Source organism: Narcine bancroftii, chromosome 7, assembly GCF_036971445.1.
Source record: "Narcine bancroftii isolate sNarBan1 chromosome 7, sNarBan1.hap1, whole genome shotgun sequence".
Taxonomy (NCBI): Eukaryota; Metazoa; Chordata; class Chondrichthyes; order Torpediniformes; family Narcinidae; genus Narcine; species Narcine bancroftii.
Window position 1 is genome coordinate 53691704 of NC_091475.1, and position 27976 is coordinate 53719679.

The 27976-nt window shown below is 40.8% G+C and overlaps 2 protein-coding genes across 22 annotated transcripts in view; one reads left to right on the top strand and one right to left on the bottom strand.

Moving 5' to 3' along the window:
- The window catches only part of tab3 (TGF-beta activated kinase 1 (MAP3K7) binding protein 3), a 91412-nt gene that overhangs the window by 49999 nt on the left and 13437 nt on the right, over window positions 1-27976 (top strand). For 15 of the 19 annotated variants that reach the window (XR_011341885.1, XR_011341886.1, XR_011341884.1 and 12 more), the window contains exons 2-6: window positions 1139-1333; window positions 8096-9614; window positions 13684-13844; window positions 17176-17269; window positions 23975-24067. Coding sequence is in view for 11 of the 19 variants with exons in the window: in XM_069890143.1 (XP_069746244.1) it covers window positions 1232-1333; window positions 8096-9614; window positions 13684-13844; window positions 17176-17269; window positions 23975-24067 (1969 nt within the window). In the remaining 8 variants the exon portion in view is untranslated. Of the gene's footprint in view, window positions 1-1138; window positions 1334-5701; window positions 5720-7554; window positions 7626-8095; window positions 9615-13683; window positions 13845-17175; window positions 17270-23974; window positions 24068-24574; window positions 27975-27976 lie in introns of those variants that run through there. The other 4 variants (XM_069890150.1, XM_069890149.1, XM_069890144.1 and 1 more) reach the window with 4 other exon arrangements.
- LOC138738942 (glycerol kinase) overlaps window positions 16670-27976 on the bottom strand; it is a 129338-nt gene continuing 118031 nt past the window's right edge. The window contains exons 21-25 of one of the 3 annotated variants that reach the window (XM_069890152.1): window positions 25022-25215; window positions 24860-24937; window positions 22346-22412; window positions 17543-17708; window positions 16670-16974 (exon numbers count right to left, since the gene is read on the bottom strand). The gene's annotated coding sequence lies outside the window, so the exon portion shown is untranslated. The remainder of the gene's footprint in view (window positions 16975-17542; window positions 17709-22345; window positions 22413-24859; window positions 24938-25021; window positions 25216-27976) is intronic. The other 2 variants (XM_069890153.1, XM_069890154.1) reach the window with 2 other exon arrangements.

Below are 27976 nucleotides of genomic sequence, written 5' to 3' on the forward strand. Positions count from 1 at the left end.
TCCTAGAACGCTTCCACCAGCGTTGTCTCCGCTCCATCCTCAACATCCATTGGAGCGCTCACACCCCTAACGTCGAGGTACTCGAGATGGCAGAGGTCGACAGCATCGAGTCCACGCTGCTGAAGATCCAGCTGCGCTGGATGGGTCACGTCTCCAGAATGGAGGACCATCGCCTTCCCAAGATCGTATTATATGGCGAGCTCTCCACTGGCCACCGTGACAGAGGTGCACCAAAGAAAAGGTACAAGGACTGCCTAAAGAAATCTCTTGGTGCCTGCCACATTGACCACCGCCAGTGGGCTGATAACGCCTCAAACCGTGCATCTTGGCGCCTCACAGTTTGGCGGGCAGCAGCCTCCTTTGAAGAAGACCGCAGAGCCCACCTCACTGACAAAAGGCAAAGGAGGAAAAACCCAACACCCAACCCCAACCAACCAATTTTCCCTTGCAACCGCTGCAATCGTGTCTGCCTGTCCCGCATCGGACTGGTCAGCCACAAACGAGCCTGCAGCTGATGTGGACTTTTTACCCCCTCCATAAATCTTCGTCCGCGAAGCCAAGCCAAAGAAAGATATTGGTGACTATGTCACCAAAATTTTTGCATTCTGAAATATTTCACTCTTTTACATCAGGATTGAAAGCAAATCAATTTACATGTATCATGTGCAGCCCTGCTGAAAGGTCCGTTTATAGTTTGTTATTTCAAAGGAAAAACTTTCTGCTTCATTTGGCTGGTCACTTGAAAGTGTTCAACATCCAACGTCCAATGGAAATGAAGCAGACAGAAGCAAGATGATGGAAATCATTTATTGCAGTCTTAAGTAAATCAATATACAGATTAATCTAATACAAGGTTGTGTGGAATAATTTACTTTATTTATTGCAGCCTTAAGTAAATTATTCCACACAATCTTGTGTTGAATGTTCTGAGATTTTTAAACTTTTTTTATGTATCCGTAATTGAATATTTTTAATGATTAAATACTTTTAAAACTAAGAATTTTTGCACTCTGTGAAAAGTGTACTCATACTGGTGAAGGGTTTGGGGATTATCCTGTATTTACCATTAATGAAGTTAAATTGTTTTAATCCACTCCTGGCATGTTCATATCTATCTCGTCTTTCTTTTTCTATGCAGAAAATGCCAGAAGGGTCGGAGGACTGTAGGCACTGGCAGGCTCATTGACATCCATCCCTTGTAGTCCATCCAGTAATCCATCCAATCCTGACAATGGCACAGGGCAGCCAACAGATTGATATTCAGGTGCTGCATGACCTCCGGCAGCGCTTCCCTGAGATCCCAGAAGGAGTGGTGTCTCAGTGCATGCTGCAGGTACTGTTTGAAATCGGACCCATCAGCTGCTAAGTACCTTTTGCATTATGGGGCAGCAGCGAAGTAAGAGCTTGATGTAATTGTATGTTTTTTTTTGCTGCCTTAATTAAGTACACAGTTGCTACTTAATACCACAGTGAAATTTAGTTGGATATATTGGGTCCCCAGTCATTAGGACTGATTACAAAGGGCTTCTCTGTTATGGGCTTGACATTGCTTTCTAAAACCTTATGTTTTGCAACAAAATAAAAAAATGTTGAAGTTGTATAGCTTTGTTTTCTTTGAAGAACTTGTGCCTTCTAACCTGTAGCCCTTTCACACTGCCAACCCTCCTAGGAAGCGGGAAAATTTACTGGGCATGCTGGACACGGGATCCTTTCCCACTGCACCACAATTCACCTAACATTTCAGCAACCCGACATTTTAAGGGGGGGGTTTCCCGCCACCATTGGTGACAATGCGAGAGCAGGTTGTGCATTTACACTGCCAGAGCCCGGTTGAATTTAACATGCCCTGCCATGTTGGGGTGTTTCACATTGCATGATTTTTGGGAATGGACCTGTTAAGTTAGTCGGTTAACTCGTACAGAATTGGAGGTGTGAAAATGGGTACTCTGTAAGCTTGTTTCATGAGATCACAAGATAAAGGAACTCATTTGGTCCATTGAGTCTGTTCTGCCTCTCCACCATGAACTAAAATCATTCTTGCCTCAGTTCCAATTTCTGACCTTTTCCCCATGTACCTTGATACCCTGACAAATTAGATACCTATCAATCTACTCTTTAAACTCTGCTCGTGATCGGACCTTCACAGCTGTATGTGCCCATGACCCTCTGGCTAATGAAATTTCTCCTCATCTCTGTTTTAAATGGGTACCCTCTAATTCTGTGCCCTCTTATCCTGGACTCGCCCACCAAGGGAAACAAATTATTCATATTTCCTCTGTTTAACCCTTTCACATTGGAAATGCTGATCCCCTTTCACCTATACTCCAATGAATACAGTTAAATAACCAATAAACACTCATCATATGTTAGCCCTTGCGTGCCAGGAATCATCCTCGTAGATCTTCTCTGAACTCCATCAGTACACCCCTTCTAAGATAAGGGGCCAAAACTGCATACGGAAATCCAAATGAGTCTCACTCGAGCCTTGTCAACACCTCCTTACTCTTATACACTATCCCTTTTGAAATGAATGTCAACATAGCTCTTGCTTTCTTTGCTGTAGTTCCAACCTGGTGGTTAACTTTGAGGGTATCCTGTACGAAGACGCCCAAGTCTCTATTCAGTTACGAATTTTGAATTTTCTCCCCATCTAAGTAATAATCTGCCTCTTTCTTCCAAAATGTGCATCTGTACATTTCTCAACATTTGTATCTTATCTGCCATTTCTTTGCCCACTTTCCTAAACTGTCCAAGTCTCTCTGCAACCTTTCTGTTTCTTCAACACTTCCTGCTCCTCCACCCATCTTGGTCTCATCCATAAACGTGGCCATAAAACCATTTAACCCAAAATCTTAAAAAATCGATATACATTGTAAAAAGAAGCAGCCCCAAACCGACCCCTGCGGAACACCACCAGTAAAGATCCCTTTATTCCCACATTCTGGGTGGAGCATTGGCTGATACAGAAAGCAATCTAATATCCTTCCTTTAATTCCATGGGCTCTCATCTTATTAAGCAGGCTCTTATGCAGCACCTTATTGAAGGCCTTTTGAAAATCCAAATACACAACATCCGCAGCCTCTCTCTTGAGATTACCTCAAAAAATTCCAATTAGTTGGTCAGGCATGCTGGCTTGGACCGATCATGTCATGCACCTTGAGGTATTTCGTAACCTCATCCTTGAGGATAGACTCCAATAACCTGTCCACTACTGATGTTAGACTAATAGGCATGTCTTTTTGTCCCCCCCCCCACCCCCCCGTTAAACATTTGTGATCTTCCAGTCCTCCAGAACCATGCCAGAGTCTATTGATTCCTGAAAAATCATTTCCAATGCCTCCACGATCTCTAAAGCCACCTCCTTCAGAACACTTGGGTGCACCTTATCCTATCCAGGAAACTTAACTATCTTTTGTCCATTTAGCTTTCCAAGTACTTTCTCTCTAGTAATCTTGACTATACTTAATTCTTTTCCCTGAGACCTCTGACTATCAGGTATTTTGCTAATGCCTTCCACCGTGAAGACTGATGCAGAATACTCATTGAGTTCCTCTCTTTGTTGCCCATTATAATTTTTCCATCATAACTTCCAGTCACTCCTATGTCTGCCCATGTCTCTCTTTCACTCTTCATATATTTAAAAAAAATCTTAGTATCCTTTTGTATGTTATTTGCCAAGTTCCTTCCATTATTTAATGACTTTCTTAGTTTCTTTCTGTCCTCTGTTTTTCCATTAGTTTTTGCTTCCTTGTAAGGCCTCCCTTTTGCTTTTATCTTGGCCTTGACCTCCCTTGTTAGGTATATTTGTGCCATTTTTCCATTCATAATTTTCTTCTTTCTTGGAATGTATCCATCCTTCACTTTCTTTATTTCTTGTTGAAATATCCAATTCTGTTTCGCCGTCCCTCCATCTAGCTTGCTTTTCTCATCGACTCTCTCATGTCTCTGTAATTTCCTTTGTTCCACTGATGCCTCCTGATATCAGCTTTTCCTTTACAAATTTGAAATGGAACTCAATCACATTATGATCACCTACTTCCTAAGGATTTCATTACCTTTAGTTCCCTAATCACCTCAGGTTCATTACACTGCACCCAATCCAAAACCACTGATACCCTGGTGGGCTTATTGACAAGCTGCTCCAAAAAGCCATTCCATAGGCATTCTGCAAATTCTCTCCTGAGATCCAGTTCCTTCCTGACTTTGCCCAATCCCCTTTCATGTTAAAACCCCGCATAATTATTTTGGCATTTTCCTTCTCACACACTTTTTATATTTCCAGCTGTAACTCAAAGTCCACTTCCGAGCAACTGTTTGAGGGCCTGTATGTAACTAATAGGGTCATTTTACCCTTGCCATTTCTTAACTCAACCTATAAGGATTTTACAACTTCTGATACTATGTCCCTTCTTTCTATTGATTTAATATCATTGTTTACCATCAGGGTCAAGCCACACCAGCCCCCACCCCCTCAACTACCTGCCTATCTTTCCTATATAATGTACACTTGACCTTCAACTCCCAATCATATCCATCCTTAAGCTATGCCTCGGTGATGGCAACAATGTCATATCTTACAATCTGTATCTATACAACAAGGTCATCTTGTTTATTTCTAATGCTACTTGCTAAGTACAATATCTGTTATCAATTTTGCTGTATTTCTATTGCACCTGTCTTTTCACCTTTCTGTCCATTGTGTTGCACAGTATCTTTGACTAGTTTCTAATTTCATTTTTCTCGACCCCCAACACCCTGGTCCTCTTCCCCCTGCCAACTTAGTTTAAACCCTCCCTTATATCGATATTAAACATAGCCGCCAGGATATTGGTACACTTTGAATTCAGGTGTATCCTTCCTTATTTACATCAGATGGGACAATGTACTTCGCAGAATGTGTTTTTAATATTTTTCCTGATGACTAAATTGTTCAATAGAAATAAGAGTACAGTACTGCAAATTATTTTCTGCTGTTGGAAATTTGACAAGTGAACATAAAACCCAATTGATGAAAACTACATAATTTTCAGTATCTCAAGTTCTTAAAAAAGTTAGGAAAAAAATGTTAAATGCCACTTATCAAAAATGATGCTGTGAATGCTGCAGCAGCATCTGAAAATCATTGCCTCAGCTAGATGAGGATATGTCCCAGGCAGCAGGCTGCTATGAAGCCTGGTCAAGATTTTTTGTTGACCACTTGGAAGAGGAAATCATTAACTGTGGAGAAAAAAAATGTTTGTATTTCAGATTGGTGACCTTGCATCAATCTTCAATGTGGGACATCATTTGTTTCTTTTTCTATAGAAGCTGACAAGTATTATCAGCATTTTCAATTTTAATTTCACAAAAACCTGAATGTAATGAAGTTCCAAGCATCCATATATCATGAAAGGAAGTGGAAAGATATTATTGTAGGTATGATAAAACAGATGCTCCTCTATTTATGATAGGGCTGTGTCCCGATTAAACTCATTGTAAGCAGAAAAACCTTAAGTCATAAAGAATATTGCACCTATCTTAAACGTGCTCTGACCACTTACCATAGCCTACAGCTGGGCAAATTTATCTAAAACAAAGCCTATTTTATAATGACCTTTTATTCCACGCTGAAACGAATTTCTTTAATCATTAAAATATAGCACCAGCCAATGCATTTGTCAGCTGATACTCGATAACCATTAATGACAGTCACACCAACACCACCATGCGGCAAATATCGTAAGTTTAGCCATTGTCAGTAAAGGAACATCTGTATTTAAAATGTGTATAGCGTGCATTCATTAGACATCATGGTTTCTGAAGGCTTTGGAAAATCTGGCAGATGAAAGAAGTGAGAAAGTTGGTGTTGATATTAGCACTACTTGCTGGCCAGGAAGAAGAATGGTTTGCTCCAGGCACATCAAGCAACCTGATGAAACTCACAATGTGTCTCCTCTGCACCTTTTCATTGGATTCTCTGTCAAGTGACACCTCACCTTACTTTTCTGACATTACTGATGAGCCTGAAGGAACTGTTATGTTTTTATCAGCCCGTTAAGGTCAGCCAATTAAGTCCACTTGATGTCCAACTCCATTGTCGAACTTTTGTTCTTGTTAACTCAACATTTTGCTGCAAGACATCTCTGTCAAAGGCCTCCAGCTTGCTAATTCATAAATTTGTAAGCAGGAAACCGATTTGAGGGATTTCTTCCAAGTTCACCAACATTAAAATAGATACATGCACCAGATGCACCTCTTGGTCAAAATACCAAAAATCTCTGATTCTTGTTGAATTATTTTTGTTGACAACTTTTTGAAGAAAATGCTTGAAACGTGACACAGCGGGGGTGGGGGGGGGGGAGGATGTTTGAATGGACATTGTGCAATGAATTACAGTTAGTCATTGTAGTTCTCTAGGGATATCTGTAAGGTGTGTCTGCAGATGTCTAAGATTATGCTTCCGAGTATGATGTTTGAATTCAGAATTTTGTAGAATTGGTATATGATACTGTTACAGTGATACCTAATGCCATTTCATTGAGTTTTTTTTAGAGAATTGGAAGCTGTCAGTGTGGAATATTGTAACCATCCTATGGCACAGAGAGATAAAACTTTATCTTTTGCATTTTTGATTGAAACAAATAAATTTAGCTGTAGAATATGGCCCACATGTTGAAATTAAAATTTCCTCCATTTCAAGATCAAACTTAACTCAAAAATGAAATATTATGAGGCAATTTTTGTTCCTAATATTGTTAGAATGGAGCATCCTGTTTCGTATTGAATGGGGCATCATTTATACAGTGAAGTTACATCCAGCAGAATTTAAATTAAATGACCATTTGATAATTGATTTGCTGACCTTCTATTGTGACTGTGTAATGATCCATGGATTTGTCGAGGTTTCAGGAAAGGTTGTGAAATCTGTTGGAATCTAAATCGAAATTTCATTTAAACTATCAGTCATCTCTAGTCACCCACTAACTCCAACTTTTGTATCCTCAAGTATTGAATCATTTTACCCACCTGCCAGAGAAAAATCTGAATTTTATTTTCCAGAAGATGTCAGTTATGCAGTGAAAAAGGTTAAGACAATCATTTGTCATTTGTTTGTAGATTGTCATCAGTCTGCACATTGATTTGGTGGTTGATGTGGTCTGTTTGGTACAGTTTGGGATGAAAACTTAAAATAATAACTCTTCTAACAACACTTCCAACTTGAATAAACTGTTGAGAGGATTGTGAACTCGAGCTGTTCGGACCTTCACATTCCTTCATGGTTTTGTTGTACCCAGTGATGCAGTGAAAAAGTGACTCTTGTGCAAGGTTCTTGACAACTTGTTATACATTTGATGTTTGTGTTTGGAGAATTGATCTTGATCAGAAACATTTTCTTCCCTCTAACCAATCGCAAGAGGGCTGAAGAATGTGGTGATGTTCCTCCGATTGTTCTCCCTGACGGTGTTGAAAAGTGCACAAGGGTCGTGGGACTTAGATGTGAACAATGAAGGTGTTCCATCACCGAGGAATCAATGTTCTACTTGAGCTGGGGGGGTGGGGAGGAGAGAAATCCACCACATTCATGTCTTTATTGCAACTTTGCACGGAAATGGAAAAAGTTGGTGAATCATGTCCATCGGCATATGTTAGAATTTTCTTCATCTTTTGCCTCCTGCCTCTAAAAAATCAGTACTCTGGTTATTGTTGATGTTTTAAAATTGTTTCCATTTAGAAGCAGCTTGCACCCTTTGGTTAGGTTCAGTATATCCTGTATACTTCAATTCAAAGTAATGGTACTGGGTTATCGTCTCACTTTTTAAATGGTGCCGATGTACTATCAAAGATCCTGCATGATTTTCTTCTTTCCTCCACCTTCAGCTGCACTGTGTTCCTCCAAATCACCTGGCTATTGAAAAATGTATTTAACTTGATAAATTGCATGCCGAATAATATAACCTAATCAGTGAAATTGTCTTGTAATTTAAATAATCAATTTGATTTCTTTGTTTAGGATTTGAATTTAGGGTTAAGATTGTGTACAATTGATATTGTTGGTACATTAGGGGGTTTTACGAGAATTTTCTAAATTTATCTAATTTCTCTTTTTGAATTAAGAATAACAATAATCTGGAAGCCTGTTGTTTGGCCCTTACCCAAGAGAGCAACAAATACCTGTATGGGGAGTACCACAGCCCAGATGATGCCAGAATGAGCAGGAACCATTTACTCCAGATCAACCTGGGTATTCAGCCTCCAACATCATACCACCAGGCAGGGGATGGTGGTCAACTCAATGGCGGTCGGACACTGGTCCATAGCACAAGTGATGGCCACATTGAGCCTCAAAGAGGAGGTGGTCAGCAACTTGTGCGCCTGATACAGGAGCCACAATCTGCCCCAGCAATTGTAGCTAATCCGCCTGGCTACAACCCTTTCTTTGTGAGTGACCAGGGCCGAAACACAGGTACTCCTCCCCCACCATCTCAGCAGCCAAGCTCACTTCAGCCAGGCTTGAACACATCACCTATGCAAGGTCTTTCTCCAACATATCAACCCATATCTCGGTACAGTATGAATCCTATTACTGTAACCTTGTCGCAGAACATACCATCCGGTCAGACTGCTCCAACTGCACTGCATATACATGGTGGTCCGTCACAGATGCAGACCACTCCCTATGGGATCGGTAATTCTATTTACATCAGGCCAACATCTGGACGGCAGACTCCGCAGAACGCAGCTTGGACTTCCAATCAGTGCCCTCTCCCACAGTACAATCATCATCCTCCACCTGTTTATCAACCACAACAGACTTATCAGCCTTCTCAGTATTCTCCTAAACAGCCGCAGCTTCCTCAGCAAGCATTTCGGTCACCGCCTCCGTCACAGTTTAGCTCGCCTTACAGTTCTCCACAACATCAGGTACAAGCGAACCAGCAGGGTCATCAGACTTCCCACGTCTTCATGCCAATTAGTTCTCCTACGATGACACATCTCCCGTACCAGCCTCCGCAGAATTATCCGCAACAAGGCAGCCAGTCGTTGTCTTACATACCTTATTCTGTCTCTGGTATGTCGAAAGCTCCAATGAAAAATCAAATAGAAATCAAATTGGAAACGCCACAGAGATCTGGTGGCAATGTCACTCGAAGTTCATCTCCTGTCAGTAGCCAGCCTGCATTGCGAAGTCATCCTACGCTATATATTGCCACAAATTCACCGTCGGGTTCACCGTCAAGAGGAATGTCGGGACAAATGAGTACCGTTCAACCGCAGCCGGTGTACAGTGTACCGCCCACATACATTCACCATCAACCATCGCGACCTCGGTCTACAACTGCTGGCAGTAACCAAGTGAACGCTCCTCGTGTGATTGTAACTCAGCCTAATACTAAATACACATTCAAAATCACAGTTTCTCCAAACAGACCACCGTCAATTTCCCGAGGTGTGGCATCGCCTACTTTTGACCCTGGAAGCATCTTGAATTTAGTGGATTGTCAGGGAGAGCATCCAGGTGCCCCAGAACCCATCCAGCCAATATCAGCGCTAACTGGGTCTGCTATTGATAAACGAAACGAGGACCAGCGACGAAAGTCGAGTTCGGGATCAGATGACTATGCTTACACTCAAGGTATAGTACACTGTTTCAAAGTTCTTTCATCCAGACAAGGGCAGTGTTGCATTTTGGGAGGACAATGTCAAAGTTTACCCTTGGTATTGATGTATGCAGGGATCTTGGCGCGCATGTCCACAGCTCCTTGAAAGTGGGAACACGAGGGATAAGGTGAAGAAGGCATTGGACACGCTTACCTTCATCAGATGTGGCATTGAGTGAACAACTTGGGTCAGGCCATAATTTGGGGCAATGTGCACAGTTCTGGAAGGCTCAGTAGTGTAAAGATTTGGATGCTTTGAAAGGGGGTGCAGAAGAGGTTCATTTGAACGTTGCCTGAAATAGAGCATGCTAACTACAAGGGGAGGTTGTATATATAATTTTGCTGGAGCATCAAAGGCTGAAGGGTGATGTGATAGGTTTATAAGGGAATGTGAGAGTCATTGATAGGGTAGAGGTTTTTTTTAATCAGGGTGGAAATGTCAAATTTGGTTATAGATTTTGTTTTCGGTGAAGGGAAAAGTTTAAAGGAGATGTTCAGGGCACTTTTTTTTGCATAGGGAACAAGCAGGGAATCAGGCGATTATGAACCATTTACCACAAGATGGTATTGCTTAGATTAGTGCTTGGTCGCGAAGGTGCTATGCTGCCCTTTTATGTGTCGTAAAATTGGCATTGTGCATTGAGAGCATGGAGATGTGGTTAATGTTTGGTGCTGAGATTTGAAAATAAAATTTGATGTTGGGTTTGATAGAAATTTTGAAGATTGAAAGTTTATTTTGTAATTTAGAATGAATTTCATGGATTTTTATAGTTTGAGAGAGAGAGAGAGAGAGAGAGAGAGAGAGTTGTGCACTTAATTCCAAATTACTGTTTTTGGCACATTTGATTCTTTTGAAGAGATGAATCCCAAATAATTAATTCTAACAGGATTATGGTTAAACTGCTATTTTGCAGTAACCTTATTTTCCTCAACCCACTCCCACTAGTCAAATAAATGACAAGTGATCTGTCCCTTTATTTTACTGCTGTGCTTTCCTTCCTAATTATTGCTGAATCAGCATCAAGTCTCTGAGGGGAGTGCCAAAGTTTGCCTGTTCTATCTCCAACCTTGACAGGAAATTGGAGTGTGACTTGTTTAAACCCTGCAAAAGGAATTGTTGCTTGATGAGATGGGTTATTTCGACCTCCTGGCATCAGAAGAAATTAACAGCTTGGAGGCAAGTCAGAGAAAGGAAACAAGAATAGTTCCTGAGCTTGGGAACAATTGGCAATACTGACCTTGTTTCAATTGAAGACCAAGCATGAGATGTGATTTTTAGTTATTTAAATTAATATTATGGATAATTCCAAAAAATATTATTTTGCAACTTGAGAAGTGTAGATCACATAAATGTGGAATTAATAAAAATGCACCAGGGTTGGAAGCATTGGTAAGCAGGATGCTGAAGTTTTACATTTGATTAACGTGACCTCTGATTTTTCAGTTTTATGCTTAGTATGGCGTTTGTCCAGATGATCAAAATTAAAATCTAAAGTTAGCTCGTATCTCAGTGACTTGTATTAAATTGCCTTCATCATTGGTGCACATTGGAAAACCGTTCAGTGAGGAAATGTTGAATTCTGATGGTGAGATTAATTAGTAAATTGATTGGTAATCCTTGTAGAATAGAAATTGGTTTCACTGCATTTTATGAGAGTAACTAATGCATGCCATCTGGTCATAGAAATAGCTGCTTTCTATTGCGGAACAAAATGCATGACCATCACGAGAATATTTGTGACATTAAAAAAATTTAAATTGTGCATAATTTTACCATTTACCGCATATTTCGGCATATAAGTTGAAGCGACAGATCGGTCGACTCTTCCCCCCCCCCCCCCTGGTTTTTTTAAGCCTCATTTTAATAGTTTAATGTTATATCTGGGGTATAAGTTTACCCCCATTTTCCAGGAACAACTAAAAAATTTTTAAAACTCCCCAATCGCAAGTAAAACCTCTGCCTACCAGACAGCAGCAGTGACTGATCATGGAGCTAGAGTGGTGACATCGTACCCCTGGCAGAAGCAGGAACCTCAGCCTACCAGGCAGGAGTGGTTATGGGAGTGGGAGCGGTGGCGCCGGTAGTAGGAAGGTGCTTCCAGCACCGATTTATATGCCAAATCGACATCAATCTGGTTTTTTTTTGTGGTGAATTTAAGGTCTTAGAACTGTATCCACGTATAAATTGATTTCTTTCCCGCCCCCCCCGGCCGAGAAAGTTTTTAGGGTTTCACGACTCGACTTGTACGTTGAAATATACGGTACTTTAAATTGTTGATGTCATGCTCTCACTTTGAATGAATCTGCTGAAAAATGTTGGAATGTGAGTAATCTGTTTTTTATGGTAAGTTGTTTAATCTTTTGCAGTTTGATTGAAGTTGATGTCTCCTTGATAAAATTGTGTTGGCCGATGTACCTTTTTGCCATAGCTGGTGAATTTTGATTGTTCTTGTGCTTCCTGTGTTCCTAAATATGCAGTTTAATTCAAAATATATTTGCTTTCAATGGTAAATCAATGTTCCTTTGTTATGTTTTGGAGAATTTTGACTTTGTGGTGCAATTATGCATGGGTAGGCCGGTTTATTTTTATTTATGCACCGGATGATGGGATCTGAATTTAACTCCCATTTTCAATGGGAGCATTCAAAGGACGATTGGGTGAGTATGTGAAGGTAAAATACGAAGAAGGAAAGATTAGGGAAGTTGGGGTATTTACTGCATCTGGTGCTTCCGTCGTGGTCTCCTCTCTGAAAGAGGAGGTCGCTTCATTCAGCACCTTTTCTCTGTCCGCTGCAATAGCGGGGATCTCCCAGTGGCCACCTATTTCAATTCCTTGCCCCATTCCCATGCTGACATGCCTGTCCATGGACTTGTGTACTGCCAGACTGAGTCAACCCACAAATTGGAGCAAGAACACCACTTATTCCGTCTGGACATCCTTCAACCAGATGCCATTAACATTGACCATTCAGGTTTCTGTTAGCCCCCTCCCCGTCTCTCCCTGTTTTCCCTTTCCTCTATCTTTCTCTCTCTTCTCCCCCCCCCCCAGTCGACTTTCCACCTCTACATTCACAGAGCCACCCCAATCAATTCTCCCCTTTCCTCTGCTATCCATATTGCTTTTTGCATGTACAGCTGTACCCTGCCACACCTCCCCTCCCCCATCCCCCTGCCTTTTCCTCCCTTCTCTCCCAGCCTGCCTGCTTTTTTGTTCATACCTTGAAGGACGTAGGCTTGTGTGTTGGTAATCTATCTTTATCTCCTGCGGACACTGTGGGACCCGAGTTCCTCCACCATTTGTGTTTTTCCTACAATCGCAATGTCTGTAGACTTCTGGGTTTCACTGCAATTAATTGGATCGCTCTTTCAAAGAGTTGACAGTGGTCTCCTCTGATGCTGCTTCATTCGACGATTCAGACACATGGATTTGATCCTCTGCTCTTCGTATCTTGGTAATGCATCGGCTCTTTAACTCTTTTTTATTTGAAATTAAAAATGACAAGACAATTGTTCGAGCGAACCTTACAGATTTCCACAGTTTAAATTTAAATCTGAAGATTATTTCGGGGGAAATTTTATGGCAAAGGTTGTCAAAATCCAGCTCTTCTGTGACGAGAAAGTGAGCATTTTGGTACGGATTGATCGCTTCCTGTGTACTCCCAGGGGAATGGCTACATCTTAATCATTCTATAATTCTGCTGTAATCTTCCATCATCAGTATTGCCTGCTGTTGCAGCTTCATGACAGTGATGCTGTTATTTAAGAGGGTTATAAATAATCTGCTGGAAGTAATTTCCTTTCTCTCCACAAGTCTCGAGCGTTATATTTGTTCCATTCTGTGCGCACACAGGTAACTTATTTTGTGTAAATCTCCAATTTTGGAATTTTATTAGCAACTGATGAGAGGATAATGCTTCGTGGGGACCAATGAAATAAGTTGGAATTTTTCTGTCAATCTTGACTTAAGATGCAATGGTTGCACATCTTTCTGATCAATGAATGATCTATGCGTCTGATTTTTTTTTTTCCCCCCCATACTTTTAGCACTATTGCTCCATCAAAGAGCCCGAATGGAACGATTACTGAAAGAGCTAAACCTGGAAAAGCAAAAGTTAGAGAAGCTGAAAGCTGAGGTCAATGAAATGGAATATGATTTAATGCAACGGCGATTGAGGAGAGTGAACTCCAACACATCAATACCTACAGTAAGGCAATTATTAATTGCAGCTAGATGCCTCTTAAAGATTCAAACTCTGTGTGTGTTTAATGCACTGTTTCAATTTGTATCAGAAATTGCCTCAGTCAAAATTGAATTGTGTGAAGTTTAACTTTTGGAGTTAATCTGTTGTCTTTACATTGCAGGGCAGGTTGTACCTTACAATCACGAAAGGACATTCAATTTTGGTTCAATTAGAGCTGTCCCCGAAAGGGTTACACAGTCTGACTTATCCTTTTAATAACCTCTTCAGTAGCCTTGATTCAAATCACCTGACAGCTAGAAATAGAACAGGTTCTGATATTAAAATATTTGTCTCTATAAAGTGAGAAATCATTATAAAAATTTGCTGGCATTTGGTGCACTTTTAGCCAGTAGAAATTGGTGACTTGTCATGTTATTTTTCCTCCATGCCCAAATTTACTAGATAAGGCTTATTCAACTGTCAGACTGTCACGACTTTACATTAAATATTCACGAATATTCAGTTACCAGGAGTAAAGCAGACATGGACAGAAAGACATTTTAATAGTTTTGCACTGAATTTACAGCAGTTGAAGTGCCTATTCCACACACGGAGAGAGGGCCCAATGACTGACCAGGATACAGAAAAAGCATAAAGTGATTTGACGACAACTCAATGCAGATTTTTGGTGAAGTTTAGATTGCTGTGAAACCACTAGGTTGGCCCAAGACCTTCAGCCAAGTAGTGAAGACAAGTCAAGGATGACTCATTTCTCTGCAGTTCTGAGGTGGCTGGAGAATCCTCACCAAGATGCATAGACTTGGACACTGGTGAGAAAGGCACTGTTTGGCATGCAGGTTGTGAAGGAGATGATGAAATGTTTACGCAAGACCTCTGCCAACTCCTGCTGCTTTGGAGGCTCTGCTTGGTTTTGACCAGTCATGGCTCACTGATTCTTGTGAGTCAATGTGGAGATAATATTCTTTGTAGGAGTGTTGGACAGCACCCATCAATCATTATTCAGTCTCAACATTCATAGAGGACTGAAGTATAGGGCTTGTTTTGTTACTCTTGTACTAAGTGAGATCAGTGACTCAATGATGCAAAAATCTCTCCCCTCCAAATAATTTGGGGTTTTCCCCAACCAGAAGCCCCAGATGAACAATGAAATCCAGAACCCGCTGAGAACCAGATCACAGGCATCTAAGTCCAGCAGTCCAGATCAGTACACCAGGAGCAGGTATGATCTGCAGAAAGCTATCTCCTGGACAAAGTGGCATTTCTGGACAAAAATGGAAACCATGAGGGACACCTGACATCTGTGGCAGGACCTAAATGCCATAAACCAAATGCGGTAAAGTAGCATCCATCAAAGCTTCTCTCTCAGAGGAACTCAGTGCCTTCTGTGCCCAATTTGATGACAATAATAGTGAAGAACTACCCCTCTGGACCCCCACGTCCCCTATGATCCCATCCGTCCGTATCTGAGGATGTCGTGCGTGCTGCATTTAGGAGAATGAATCTGAGGAGAGCATCAGCCTGGGTGAAGTACCTGGCCAAGTATTAAAAATCTGTGCTGACGAACTTACCGAGGTATTCATGAATATCTTCAATATATCTCACTCCAGCAGGGTGTGGTACCCACCTGTTTCAAGCTGGCCTCAATCATACTGGTGTCCAAGAAGAGTGTAGTCACCTGCTTTAATAACTATCGATCAGCAGCACTTGCGTCAACAGTGACAAAGTGTTTTGAAAGGATGGAGATGAAGCTCCTATCTGATTGGTGACATGCATTCATCCCAGTTCACATGTTGTAGTAACAGGTCTATGGCAGATGTCATCTCACTGGCTCTACACAAAGCCCTTGAGCACCTGGACAGCAAGGATGCTCTTTATCAATTACAGTTCGGGATTTAACATGATTATCCCCTCAAATCTGATCATCAAACTTCAAGATCTGGGGGTTAACACCCCACTGTGTAATTGGATCATGGATTTCCTCACCTCCAGACCACAATCAGTGAAGATTGGTGAGAACTTCCCTTGCACAGTCTCCATGAGTCCCGGAGCACCACAGGGCTGGTTCTAAGCTCCCTGCTCTACTCACTTTACCCCTACTACTTTATGGCTCGGCACGACAATAACAACATCTACAAATTTGCTGATGATACTATGGTCGTGGGTTGTATAAAGGAAGGGGATGAGTCAGCCTACAGGAGGGAGATTGAAAACTTGGCTTAATGGTGCCCCAATAACAACCTTGTACTCAATGTCACCAAAACTAAGGAAAGGAAAGCCAGAGGTTTACAATTCAGTGATTATCGAGGGATCAGAGGTGGAGAGAGAGCAAATTTAAGTTCTTGGGAGTCACTATCTTGGGGATCTTTCCTGTACCCAACACACCAATGGCATCGTGAAGAAAGCACATCAGCGCCTTTACTTCCTCAGGAGTTTCTGGAGGCTTGGTATGACATCAGAAACCCTGGCAAATTTCTGCAGAGGTGTGGTAGAAAGTATGCTGACCGGCTGCATCACAGTCTGGTAGGAAAACACCAATATCCCTGAGCTTTAAGCCCTCCAAAAGATAGAGGACAGAGCCTAGGGCATCACAGGCAAAACCCTCCCTACGATTGAGCACATAAACAGGGAGCGCTGCCATCCGAGAGCAACAGCAATCATGAAGGATCTGCACCATCCAGCACACGCTTTGTTCTCGCTGCTGCCATCGGGAAAGAGGTCTAGGTGGCGCAAATCTCACACACTAGCAGGTTCAGGAACAGCTGCTTCCCCTCCACCATCAGACTTCTCAATGACAAACTCATTTAAGATTCATTTTATTGATTTTTGTTTTTTGTTTTCTCTTATTGCACAGTCAGGTTGTTTATAGTTCTTGTTTGTGTACATGTTTTACGCTATGTGCAGTTTATTTTTTGCACTACCAATTAGTGACAATTCTGCGCCTGTAGGAAAAAGGAATCTCAGATTCTGCACAGATCGAGTTGGAGGCTAGGATTGAATTCTCTGGGATAGGAAGCTGTGAGACAACAGCTCTTTTGCTCCAATCCTCTGCTGCTTTATTGTGATGGTTGAAAGCCTCAGGACAGAAATGTGCCGTGTCTTTTTTTTCAGTTGCTTCTGACTGTTATCTTTTGCACTTTCAGCGAAACGAGTGGATTTAAGTACAGTGGGGGGAAAAAAAACATGAAACTGGTGATTAGAATTTGCGAGTTAAACAATCACATGGTCGTGTGACATCAGCTAACACTATTATCCAATAATATTTTGGCATTATTCTGCAGCACTAACATCAGTACAATCTTGAATAATCCATATATTTTGGTTTCTGTCTATGTAGCCAGAAGAGATGACGAGATTTCGAAGTCTAAACCGTCAACTGCAAATTGATATTGACTGTACTTTGAAAGAAATTGACCTTTTACAATCCAGAGGTTTGTGGTCTTTACTACATTTCATGAGGGTAAGGGAAATGTAAATTTGGGTTTGAATCCTTTTTCATTGTTAGTCTTGATGGTTGATGCTTGAAGATGAGGAACTGAATGAAGCCATTCTTGCACTTTGTCTGAATTTATCATGAACCACTACTACTTTTGCAAAAGGAGGGTTGTGTACAAACACGTGCAACAAGTGTGTTTGAATATTTGGTGGTGTATTTCTAAGAAGGAAGGTACTAGGAAATGTAAGTTTCAGTCGGATCCATTTACCTGCAAATTTGTTCATCTCCGTTACAATTTAACCAGTTGTTGGAGTTGCATTCATATGGTGCCTCAGGAACACACAAACCAACAAATGCGTCGGCCCATCATTTTGTGCAGGAGCTGGCTAGTGACTATGGCGGCTGCAGTTTTGGAGAAGGTGATATTGAGTAATCTGCGGACAAGAATCATTTATCTGAGAGGGATTAGTTAGCATACGGTCAGAGCATGTCAACAAACACAAAAATGATTGGGTTTGCATGTGCAATTGGATATCATTGTCCAACCATCTTTATAATGAAGATCATTAACCACAGGGTGCTAATGTTTCACACTGCATCACTACCCCCAGAAAGACATTTCAGGGACCCACAACTCTGTGCAAAAGACAACCCTGAGGTCTCCCTTAAATTTCCTCCCTTCTCTTTGTACAGATGTCCGCTGGTGATTGGCATTCCTGCTCTGGGTAAAAGGTGCTGGCAACCCACCTTATCTAGAGCTCTCAAAACTTTTAGACCTTTAGTAAGTCTCCTCTCATGTGCGCTCCAAAGAGCAAGTCCCTGCTCTGCTAACCTGTAATGGAAGATTTAAACCATGTTTCTTACTTTTGCAGCCAAGGCTGTTGGCTTGTTGCACATGAATTAGTAGACACACCTAAATTCCACCATGGGGCCCAGGGATGCATATGAATCCGTAGACATTATCCAACTTCCACCATGAGACCCAGAGATGCAGTTGTTTTTTGTTGGTCACAGACTGTCAGGAGACCTTGAAAATAATTAAATCATTTGTTCAAAGAGATAAGATCTGAAGGAAACAACTTTTGGGTAATATAAGCCATGGTCCCACTGCTGAAGTTTGAGACTCTCCAAGAGGTGGCAACATCTCTCAGCAAGAAGAAGAACTTCAAGAGTCGAGCTAACGTCCCGGTCAAGGGAGGTAGAGAAGGTGCTACCGGCGCCCTGACAACCTATACAAGTGTGCAGTCGTTGCCTCGCTTCGGCAGTTGGGACCAGTCCAGGCGTTGATAAGTATAATTGGGAAGGGCTTGCATATTGTAGTGTGAATTCAGCTTTAGATTTAGTAATAAAGACTTGTATAAACTGAACTGCTCTCGGTGTATGTCTATTTTCTTTCGGTAGCTCAAACATTGTGACCAATCTAAAACGATCAAAATGAGAGGTATAAGTTTACCCAAGACAATTGGCATAGTCAGCAGGATTGGTCTCGAGATGTTTTGCCGAAAGAAAGAGGTGAGCCCTGAGCAGTTCTTGGTTCCGGGATGGACTTCCAAAGACGATGGGTTTGGCACGTTGGCCAATACCCTGTCTTTGTTAGGACCACCCATTAGTTGGGATGAGAAGTTAGACCCATCAAGTGCACCTCTGGGAGAGTGGGTTGTCTCTCTTCTTTGAGAAAGTAGTAAGTCTCCTCTTATCCTTCTGCACTCCAAAGAGCAAGTCCCTGCTCTGCTAACCTTGCCTCATAAAGCTTATTTCCCAGTCCAGGCAGTATCCTGGTTAATCTCCTCTGCAGTCTCTCCATTCCTTTCATAACCTTCTAATAATGATGTGACCAGAACTGATTTCTGTTTCAAGTGTGGTCACACCAGAGATTTGTTGAGTTACAACATGACCTTTCGACTCCTGAACTCAATCCCCCATTAACGAATCGCAACATCCCTTAGGCTGCCTTAACAACCTGTATGGTGGCAGTGAGGGATGTGTGGATTTGGACCCCAAGGTCCCTCTGTGCCTCCAACCATTTAGTATCCAACCATTCACCCTGTACTCTGCCTTCTGGGTTGACCTTCCAAAATGCATTTCCTCACGCTTCTCCAGATTGAACTCCATCTGCTACTTTTCTGCCCAACTCTGCACCTTGTCGACATCCTTTTGTAACCTATGACAATCTTCAGCACCATCCACAATCCTCCAGCCTTCGTAACATCTGCAAACTTCCTGACCCATCCTTCTGCTTCTTCATTTAGGTCACATAAAAATCACAAAGAGCAGGAGTCCCAGACAGATCGCTGCGGAACTCCACTGGTCATTGATTCCAGGCAGAATTCTTTCCATCCCCAGCTACTCTACTTTCTGCACGCAAGCCAATCTTTAATCCCCGCAGAACTGATGGGTCTTTGACTTTACTCTTTCATTATTAATATTTGCAAGTGCATCTCTCCTTTGTGCAGAGCATTTTCATGTTGATCTTGGCAAAGATATTTTCAGGACTTTTTACCTTAAATTTGCTGAAGTTGCCGCCAATGGTTCTGGCTTCAGAATTTTCTTATCTAGTAATTTGAGCTGCACATAATCACTAGTCTATTTGTGACCGGGCACTTTCTGATCACCTTAATGTTCTTCAGATTTGATGAATCAAATGAGTTTTGTTCTTTAATGATTATTTTGATTAATGTTTTTCATGAATGACTCCCTTTAATTTCCTTGTATTTCTGCACCCCTCAACAGGTTTAAAACGATGTATGTATCGTAGGGTCAAAGGAAATGGGTGGCAAAATCTAACCACGGAATACTTCACTTTGACAATACCGTATTTTCTCTCGTATAATGCAAGAGTGTAGTATTCTAATTTGTGACTGACAAAATAAATTTGCATTTAAATGAGACAGAGCACATACAGTTAATCTCCTGCAATTTACACCCAATCAATTTCCCCCTGAGGTGTCAATTGATTATTATGTAGATGATATCCTTCTGCAGCACATTAACAAGCTTTGGAGAGGAATCAATTAAATCAAAGACAGGCTTCAAGAGTTAAGCAGGATTTTAATTGTAATGTCTCAAATCAGAGGCACTTGATATGTTAGTCTTCTCCCTCAGGGATGGGCCTGGGCAGTTAACATTGATACGATGCAGTGTCCTAGCCAAAATGCCCTGTTTATAGGAATACCATGGCATTCAGTACAAAGAGATATTCCCAAGATTAAAATTTCCCATGGCAGCTGTAAATTATGCCCATTCTTTCATTGCTGTAAATACATTCTTTTGCTCACTACAATATTCCCATGCTTGCTGTAAATTGAGTCTTTCCCACAGTTGCTATAAAATTGTGCGCGTTCTTTCATTGCCACTATTACATTCCCACGCTCGCTATAAATTGCTGGTTCGACTTCCCACACCCACTCTTGTGTGCATTCTTACAATGTGTAAAAAATATTCTCGTATAGCTTGCATGCATATAATCCATAGTGGGGAGGGGGGCGGGGGGAATGGGGATGAGGTTACCTGGTTTGTAAAATATGGGTATTTGTCAGTTTGTAACTTGGTTTGATGTTAAGAATCAGGGAAGTGAACAAAACTAGTTAATTCTTTGCATAAGTTAAGGAAGCTGAAGCTTGAATCTCCGAATTGCATTTTCACGAGGTGGTGCCTTGTCATTACCTGGCTTTGGTTCTGTTTAAATTATGTGTCAAATTTTCACATTGTGTTATAGCCTCCAGATGTAAGTGGAAATTGAAGATAAATTTAAAAAAAAATCAAAGGAGCAAACAAAAGCCAAGATTTGAAGAGAAAAGAACTTGCATCCTTTTTCTGGACAGCACCAGTTGCACATGATTTTAAAGGGGAGAAAGGGAGAAAATCTGAGAATGGGTCAAAAATTTGATGTAAAAGGGGATTGATTAATGCTCAGTTGAAAAAAAACATAATTGAAATTGTGCTGAATTTTAAATCTATAAAGTCATTTAGAAAAAATTACCCTTTGATTAGTTTGATTGGTTCAGATTTCAAGTATTTGGGGTGGAAAAAAGGCAAAGCTCTGAGATTAAATTGACAGGAATTGGCTTGAGTCCATGTCCAAATACTAATGGGGAAAAGACCGACCTGCGATGGTAGCATGTCATCTTGCATTTGCACTGCTTGCATTTTGAGACATACAGGGCAGTTCAAATGTTCTGATGGAAAATTATTTAATTTCTTGCCATACGTAGCTTGACGTGATGCGTATAAATTGGCTTGAAGTGTTACGCATTGTCCTGGCTTCCAAAAGGTCATGCTTGTGCCATCTTATTAATCTTGAGCATCCGTTTGTTCGTATTTGTTCTGATACAGCATCTACCCCATTTCAGAATTACTTAACTCACAAATAGTTTTTTCCCCCCCCATTAACTGTGTGCAATTTGGTACATGCCCTGGTTGCAACCCACGACCATCCCTTTCAGCGTTGCATTCACTATCTCATTCAGTGATTATAGAGCAACAAGGTATTTGAAGATTAAAACTTTGGATACGGCAAGGAAACTTGAGTTGGTGCTTTGTGAATTCGGTACCCTCACCCAGGCACTGTATAAAGATGCCAGTTACACCCAGTCAAATACTTTGTTCAGGATATGTTTTTTGCACGCTTGATATGAAACTCCTAAATCATATGCTCTGTTTTGCATTCTGCCATGGGAAGAGAGCTCCTGGCGAACTGAGGATGTCTGCACTGAATATTGAAAGGGCTGGATAGAGTAGATGTGGAGAAAATATTTCCAGTGGTGTGAGAGTTTGGGACTAGAGGTCACAGCCTCAGAAAAAAGACATCCCTTTAGAACCAAGGTGAGGAGAGAATTCTTCAGCCAGACCATGGTGAACCTGTGTAATTTGTTGCTACAGACAGCTGTGGAGGCCAAGTTTACTGTAGGTTAATTGGTGTGTTTTGGTGGCACCTGCTCAGAGGCAAGAAGGGTCTGTTACATGCTGTATCTTGAAATTAAAGGCATTTGAAAGAATGAACTGCCCCTCAACTGTTGATCGAATTAACCTGTCACCACCAGTTGTGAAATGTTGACTAAAACTAAATGCTCACTTCATTTGCGCTGTGCTCAACTATTAGGTCAATTTCATCAGTCCCTCTGGGGTAGTTTTGTCCTTGCCTGAAATCCGAAAGAAGGCATGTGTTACTGAAATTGAATGATGAACTTCCATCTTGTATTCAGCGTGGATCAGTGCCTTATTAATTGAGCAGAGACCAATTGGTTAAGCCTTTACTTCATGGATGAAGCTCACAATTAATGTTCCGTCTAATTTTAGTGTTCAGTGTGCGCAAAAATTTGGCTGTGCCAACTTTTTTCCTGTGATGAAACGATGTGCGCATTGAGTGCTTGAAATTGTTTCAAGATCATTTTGGCATAGCCTATCTCTCGTGGCGAATAAAACTGTATTGGCATGTTTTAATTGAAGTATGATTGCATTCTACAAAGTAACGTATTTAGTTAAGATTTTATTCTTTGAATGACTTTGTTTAGTTTGTTGTTCCATTCAATAAAACATTAATGAGCATTTTTGTGTGCCCATGAATTTCCCTTGTGCACTGGTACAAATCCTGTGCATGCGCACAGCTTAGAGGGAACAGCGCTCATAATTTTGTCAGTATTGAATGCTTGCTTCGTTTGCATCATTAGAAAACCAATGCTCTTCTGTGAAGTTGTATTTGTTTGTCTGTGGTTCTTATTTGGAGCATCTGTACTTGGAAACTTTTCAAAGGCGCTGTTTGCTGTCAAAGCCAGACTTAGTGAGGGCTTGCTCATCCCTCTTGGCAATACTTCTGTCCACCCATTGGACAAATGGCAAGATTTAGAAAATTGGTTAAATAATTTGAGCTCTTAAATGATTTTGTTTAAATCTGCTAAATAAGTGTTTGTTTAAATAGCATGAGATTTAAAACTAAACCATGTGAGATATCCGAGGTCGTAAAATTGAAGTACAATATGATTTTAAACAAAAGTGTGTAATTTTTCTATTTTGACAACATGCTGCTCTTGCCAAGCTTGATTTGTAAAAACATTACTGGCAGAAGCCAAATTGTCAGTTGTATGGGACCATTGTTCCTCAAGAATTGATCTGGAACTGGTTTTCAGTACTTGAACCAGTAAAAAAAAAACTGGAGCGGTTAACTGTGTAAATCTCCAACAATATTGAGGGGGAAAATAGTTTTAATATGTGACTTCTCTGCAAGCAACGGTGGGAAGTGGAATTGACTGTTAGCCAATACGCCACCTGGTGTTTAGTGGGTGAAAAGTAACAGTTTGTCATTCACCAGTTTGTCCTACTGCACATTATGTTCACATTCTCTTCCCATTCCCAATTTTGTCCTCCTTTGCCTCAGCGTGTGTTGTCCCCTCTGAAATTTTAAAACTCAGACCTGCCATTGTCAACATCTCGGCACGTTGAACCTGATCTGCAGTTCCACGTTGGTCGCTGGATTGGATCAAATGCTTTGCATATTTTTTCAGTTCAGATAAGAAAGATGAGAAAAACCATTCATCAATAGGTATGATCGTGTCCCAAATTTTTGTATACCCTTAATGTTGTACTTGGTAAGTGGAGTGTCGTGATGCAAACATTGGCCTCTGTTAAAATCTGTTTGCATAAAAGATATTTTAAAAAATAACTTTTAGTTTGTTACTTAATTCTCTTCATTTTGTGTTTATTTCAGGGAACTTTGATCCAAAAGCCATGAATAATTTTTATGACAATATAGGACTAACTGGCCCTGTAGGAGCTGTTCCCCCAAAGCATAGTAAAAAAGGTAAGTTAATAACTGACTGGCGTGTAGTGTTTAGTGCAATTTTTGTGTAAACTTGAGGGACTATTTTGACACAATCCATTCTCAGGGATAGCACTATGGATTAGAAAATACTATTTTTAATTATTCCACCCCATGCATAATTGATGGGAGAATATCTTTGCATAATTGTACACTGAGATGATACTTGGGAAAATGACTATATACAAGTTATAACAAGAAGACTAACTTTGCGTCTAACTGAATAGGTTAAGGCTTGGTTCCCTTGCTCTTGCACTGAGGCGACACGGCATGTGAAACTATTTTCAATTTCCATTGAGATTGGAGTTTTATTTCTGAGTATTCGGAATGGATCAAAAAAGTATTGAAGATCGTGAATCTGCTTTGGCCATTTCAGCCTTTTGTCAGAGATATTTGAAGAAAGGGATGTAATTGCAATAAAGATTGTGAATTGCAGAACTTTTATCAGGGCATTAACTCTTAATCCCGATCACGTTGTTATTTTTGTAGGTGTGGACAAATCCAACAATCCTAACTCTATTTCAATAACATAACATCAGGCCTGAGACCACTTTTTGTAAGGATGCTCAGCTTTGCCAACCATGTGAGGCTATTCATGAGATGGACATTTTAATTGGACAGCGCAGACCTAATATTGATAACTTTAGTCGTATTTAAGGACGTGCGTGGCACTGTTTACATGCAACATCTGTGGAGAGAAAAGCTGCAAACTTAAGACGACAAGGTTGAATCTAAACCTAAAGGGGTCTTTGACTTGAAACATTAATTCCGTACCTCTCACCACGTGTGCTGTTGAATTGCTCTTGTCTTATCACAGATGCTCGAGGTGTGGAATGTTTTATTTCCTGTGTCCTTTTAAAAATAACAAGCTATTTTTAGGTATTGTACAGAATGCATAAAGATACATTAGTTAAAATTCTTGCAGTGGTTACCTACTTGTCAAAAGATACAACTCCACTTAGTGCAGAAACTGGAGAAAGCTCCTCCGTGCTTACTTTCAATAATAACATGAAGGAATCGTGTCAGCTTACACTTGAGCGAGCTGCCTCTAACGAGAGTGGAATCGAGAGAGTGAAGCCTGGGTCGGGGACAGTTGTTGGATCAATTCTACAGTTGAAAGTACCTGTGTTCTAAAAGAATTGTAATAAATTGCATTTGGAGTGAGGAAGAAACTTGTGACCAGCAGTTGTGTGCCCTAGCCCACGTGATGACAGACCTCTTTAATTTGCATTAACTTTATTTCAAATGTAAAATTTCAAAATCTTGTTCCCACTTGAACCACACTGCAGTGTTTACAGCCAAATGATGAATAAATGTTCATTTGTACTGTGTCCAACAAATATACTAATTAAATTGTGGCTGCCTTTTCTGGTGCAGGGAAGGAACAGTTTAGAGCTGTAATGTGGCTGGTTATTTTATTAACATATGATTGACAGCCAGCACTGTACACTCACCTCAGACAAATGAGTTTTCTAGTACAGGTGATCACCACTCTCTCCCCCCCCCACCCTTTCCTCGTATTACTGCAAGGTGCGGAAATGCACCTTGTAGAATTCACCAAGTAACACCCATTTTTTTTCTCTCAACTCCTGTCTTGTCAAATGCTCTGTTGAAGCAGCTTCAAATTGCAGCAAATTCAATGGTCGGACAAATTTCTTAAAAACTGAGCCCTTGTAATGCAGGGTTGCTTTTATTCTGCCTGAACTCAGCAGCGACTAGTCTCTGCCTAATTTGAATGCCAGCTCAGTGTTGTGTAGTGATATACCTGATCACCATTACTGTACTCCCAAGAGCACATGATGGATATACGATTGCCATTTCTGTTGCGAAATGATATTTATTCCCACTCCTACTGTAATGGTAACATAAAACCAAAAATGCCCAAGATGTTTAGCGGGTCAGCTGCATTTCTGCACATCGGAAATGTTCCGATGAAGGGTCATTGACTTGAAATACTGAAGTTGTTTCTCACCGTCGAGGCCTGCTGACATTGTGTGTTTTTCATTTCAATGAGACGTGGATTGTCTGTTCATTACTCTGACATTCATTTACATACCAATGCTGTACTCGAGTGTTGCAGAGAAGGAACTGGCAACCAGTACTCGATCTCCTTATTTAAAAAAGAAATTCTTCAGATGCCTGCCTACATTTTGTCACTCGATGAGGGATTCAAGCCCGAAATGTTTGTTATGTACCTTTACGTAAAAGTGAGTTTCTCTTGCATTGTGTTTTTATTTCAATCACAGTGTCTGCAGACAACCGTGTTTTATTCCTGCATCTCTCTGATGCTTTACATCAGGGTAAAAAAAAAAGCCTATTGATTCTTTGCCCAAATACCATCATAAATGTCTTGCTTCCAGACCATGTACCCATGTTATCACTAGAGACCAGTGACTGCTAATATTGTATCCAATGATACAGACAACAATATCTAGCAACATAAACTGATCAGCATTTACCAGTGCTGTGGTTGGTTCATTCCAACACAGTGGCAGACCTGTGGCAAGCAGATTGGTGCAGCTGCACCTGAAGTTGGATGCAGACAGTATCTGCACGTCATTGGCCAAGACCTCCTTGCTTTCTGTTTTTGGATACGGGCAGAGCAGGGAGTCATTTTCCACCACGTATCTGCACACTCCCATCAGTCAGAATCCACACAAGTTCCTGCCGAAGATGGTGTGGTGTGTTTCATCGAGGATTGTGGCTGATAACGGGACTGCTGGATGCTTGAACCCCTCAGGGCTTTAGACGTGGCAAGAGATGCGGGTCAGCAGACCTGAATTTTGGTGGCTGTTTCAGTTAAGTGCTGGTCAGCAAGTTATGTTGAGATGTTTCCCCTTTCAGGTTGGTAGGATAGAACATGTCATGCAAGTTTGGCACTTAAGTACAATTACAGATGAACTGAAATATTATTTGTTGGTAAGCACATTGGTACTTAAGACACAACAATCAAAAATAGTATAATTATCAAAATCTACCACGAGAAAGAAAGATAATAAGGAGAAATCAGTAAATATTTGCAGTTCGTATACAAAAAAAAAGACGTTCTGGTCGTCTGAAAGATCTTTTGGTAATTTGATAGGAGTTTACAATTTATGCAGTGTGGGACTCTTGAACCCATTGGTTCTTAATTTCAGGCTTCTGTTTCTTCTACCTGAATAATCTCTTTGACGATATTCAGTGAAAATAGTCATTTTTCAGAGGTCCAGACAATATGTTCCTTATTTATGACTTTATTTTGCCTTTTGTCCTGTTAATGCAGCAGTCCTGCTTCTGTCATCTTTTTCCGATGTCTGTATTAATTTGTGCAGGTGAATGAATTTCAGTAGTATTAATAGCAACAAAAAGTGAAATGGAGGGTCAACATTCGGTATTTTATTTTCTTCTCTGTCCTTCTGTGGAGCAATGCTCTCCTTTAGACAAGTAAGGAAATGAGTATTTGCAGTTGAACATGACCAGGAACAAATCAATCAGGCATTTGACTCTGGATTGCTCAGCAAATGCAGTGGGTTTTTGGCTCAATGACTTTGATCACTTCACATTGACTAGGCCCAACATTAGGATTCTTGTGTCATGTTATAGGTGCCTGTGGATAAAAGAAAATGCCATGCTGCATATCATGTACACTTTAATTGTGACAATGCCATGGTAAAGTTAATTGTGAACATGAACTTTCAACTTGGAATGTTCAGGTTTTGCAGGAAATACTTTGAGGAGGCAAAACTGGTCATATATTTGTAGCACAGGAGGATATTTGTAAAATGATGTCCCTTGCAAATCATTTTAATGGGGTAGTTGCACCTTTGGATAGGACATGGATTAACGATGTAGAATTTTATTCCTGTCATCTTCTGTTTCTGTGTGGTGAAATGTTGATTTTATTTCCTTCTT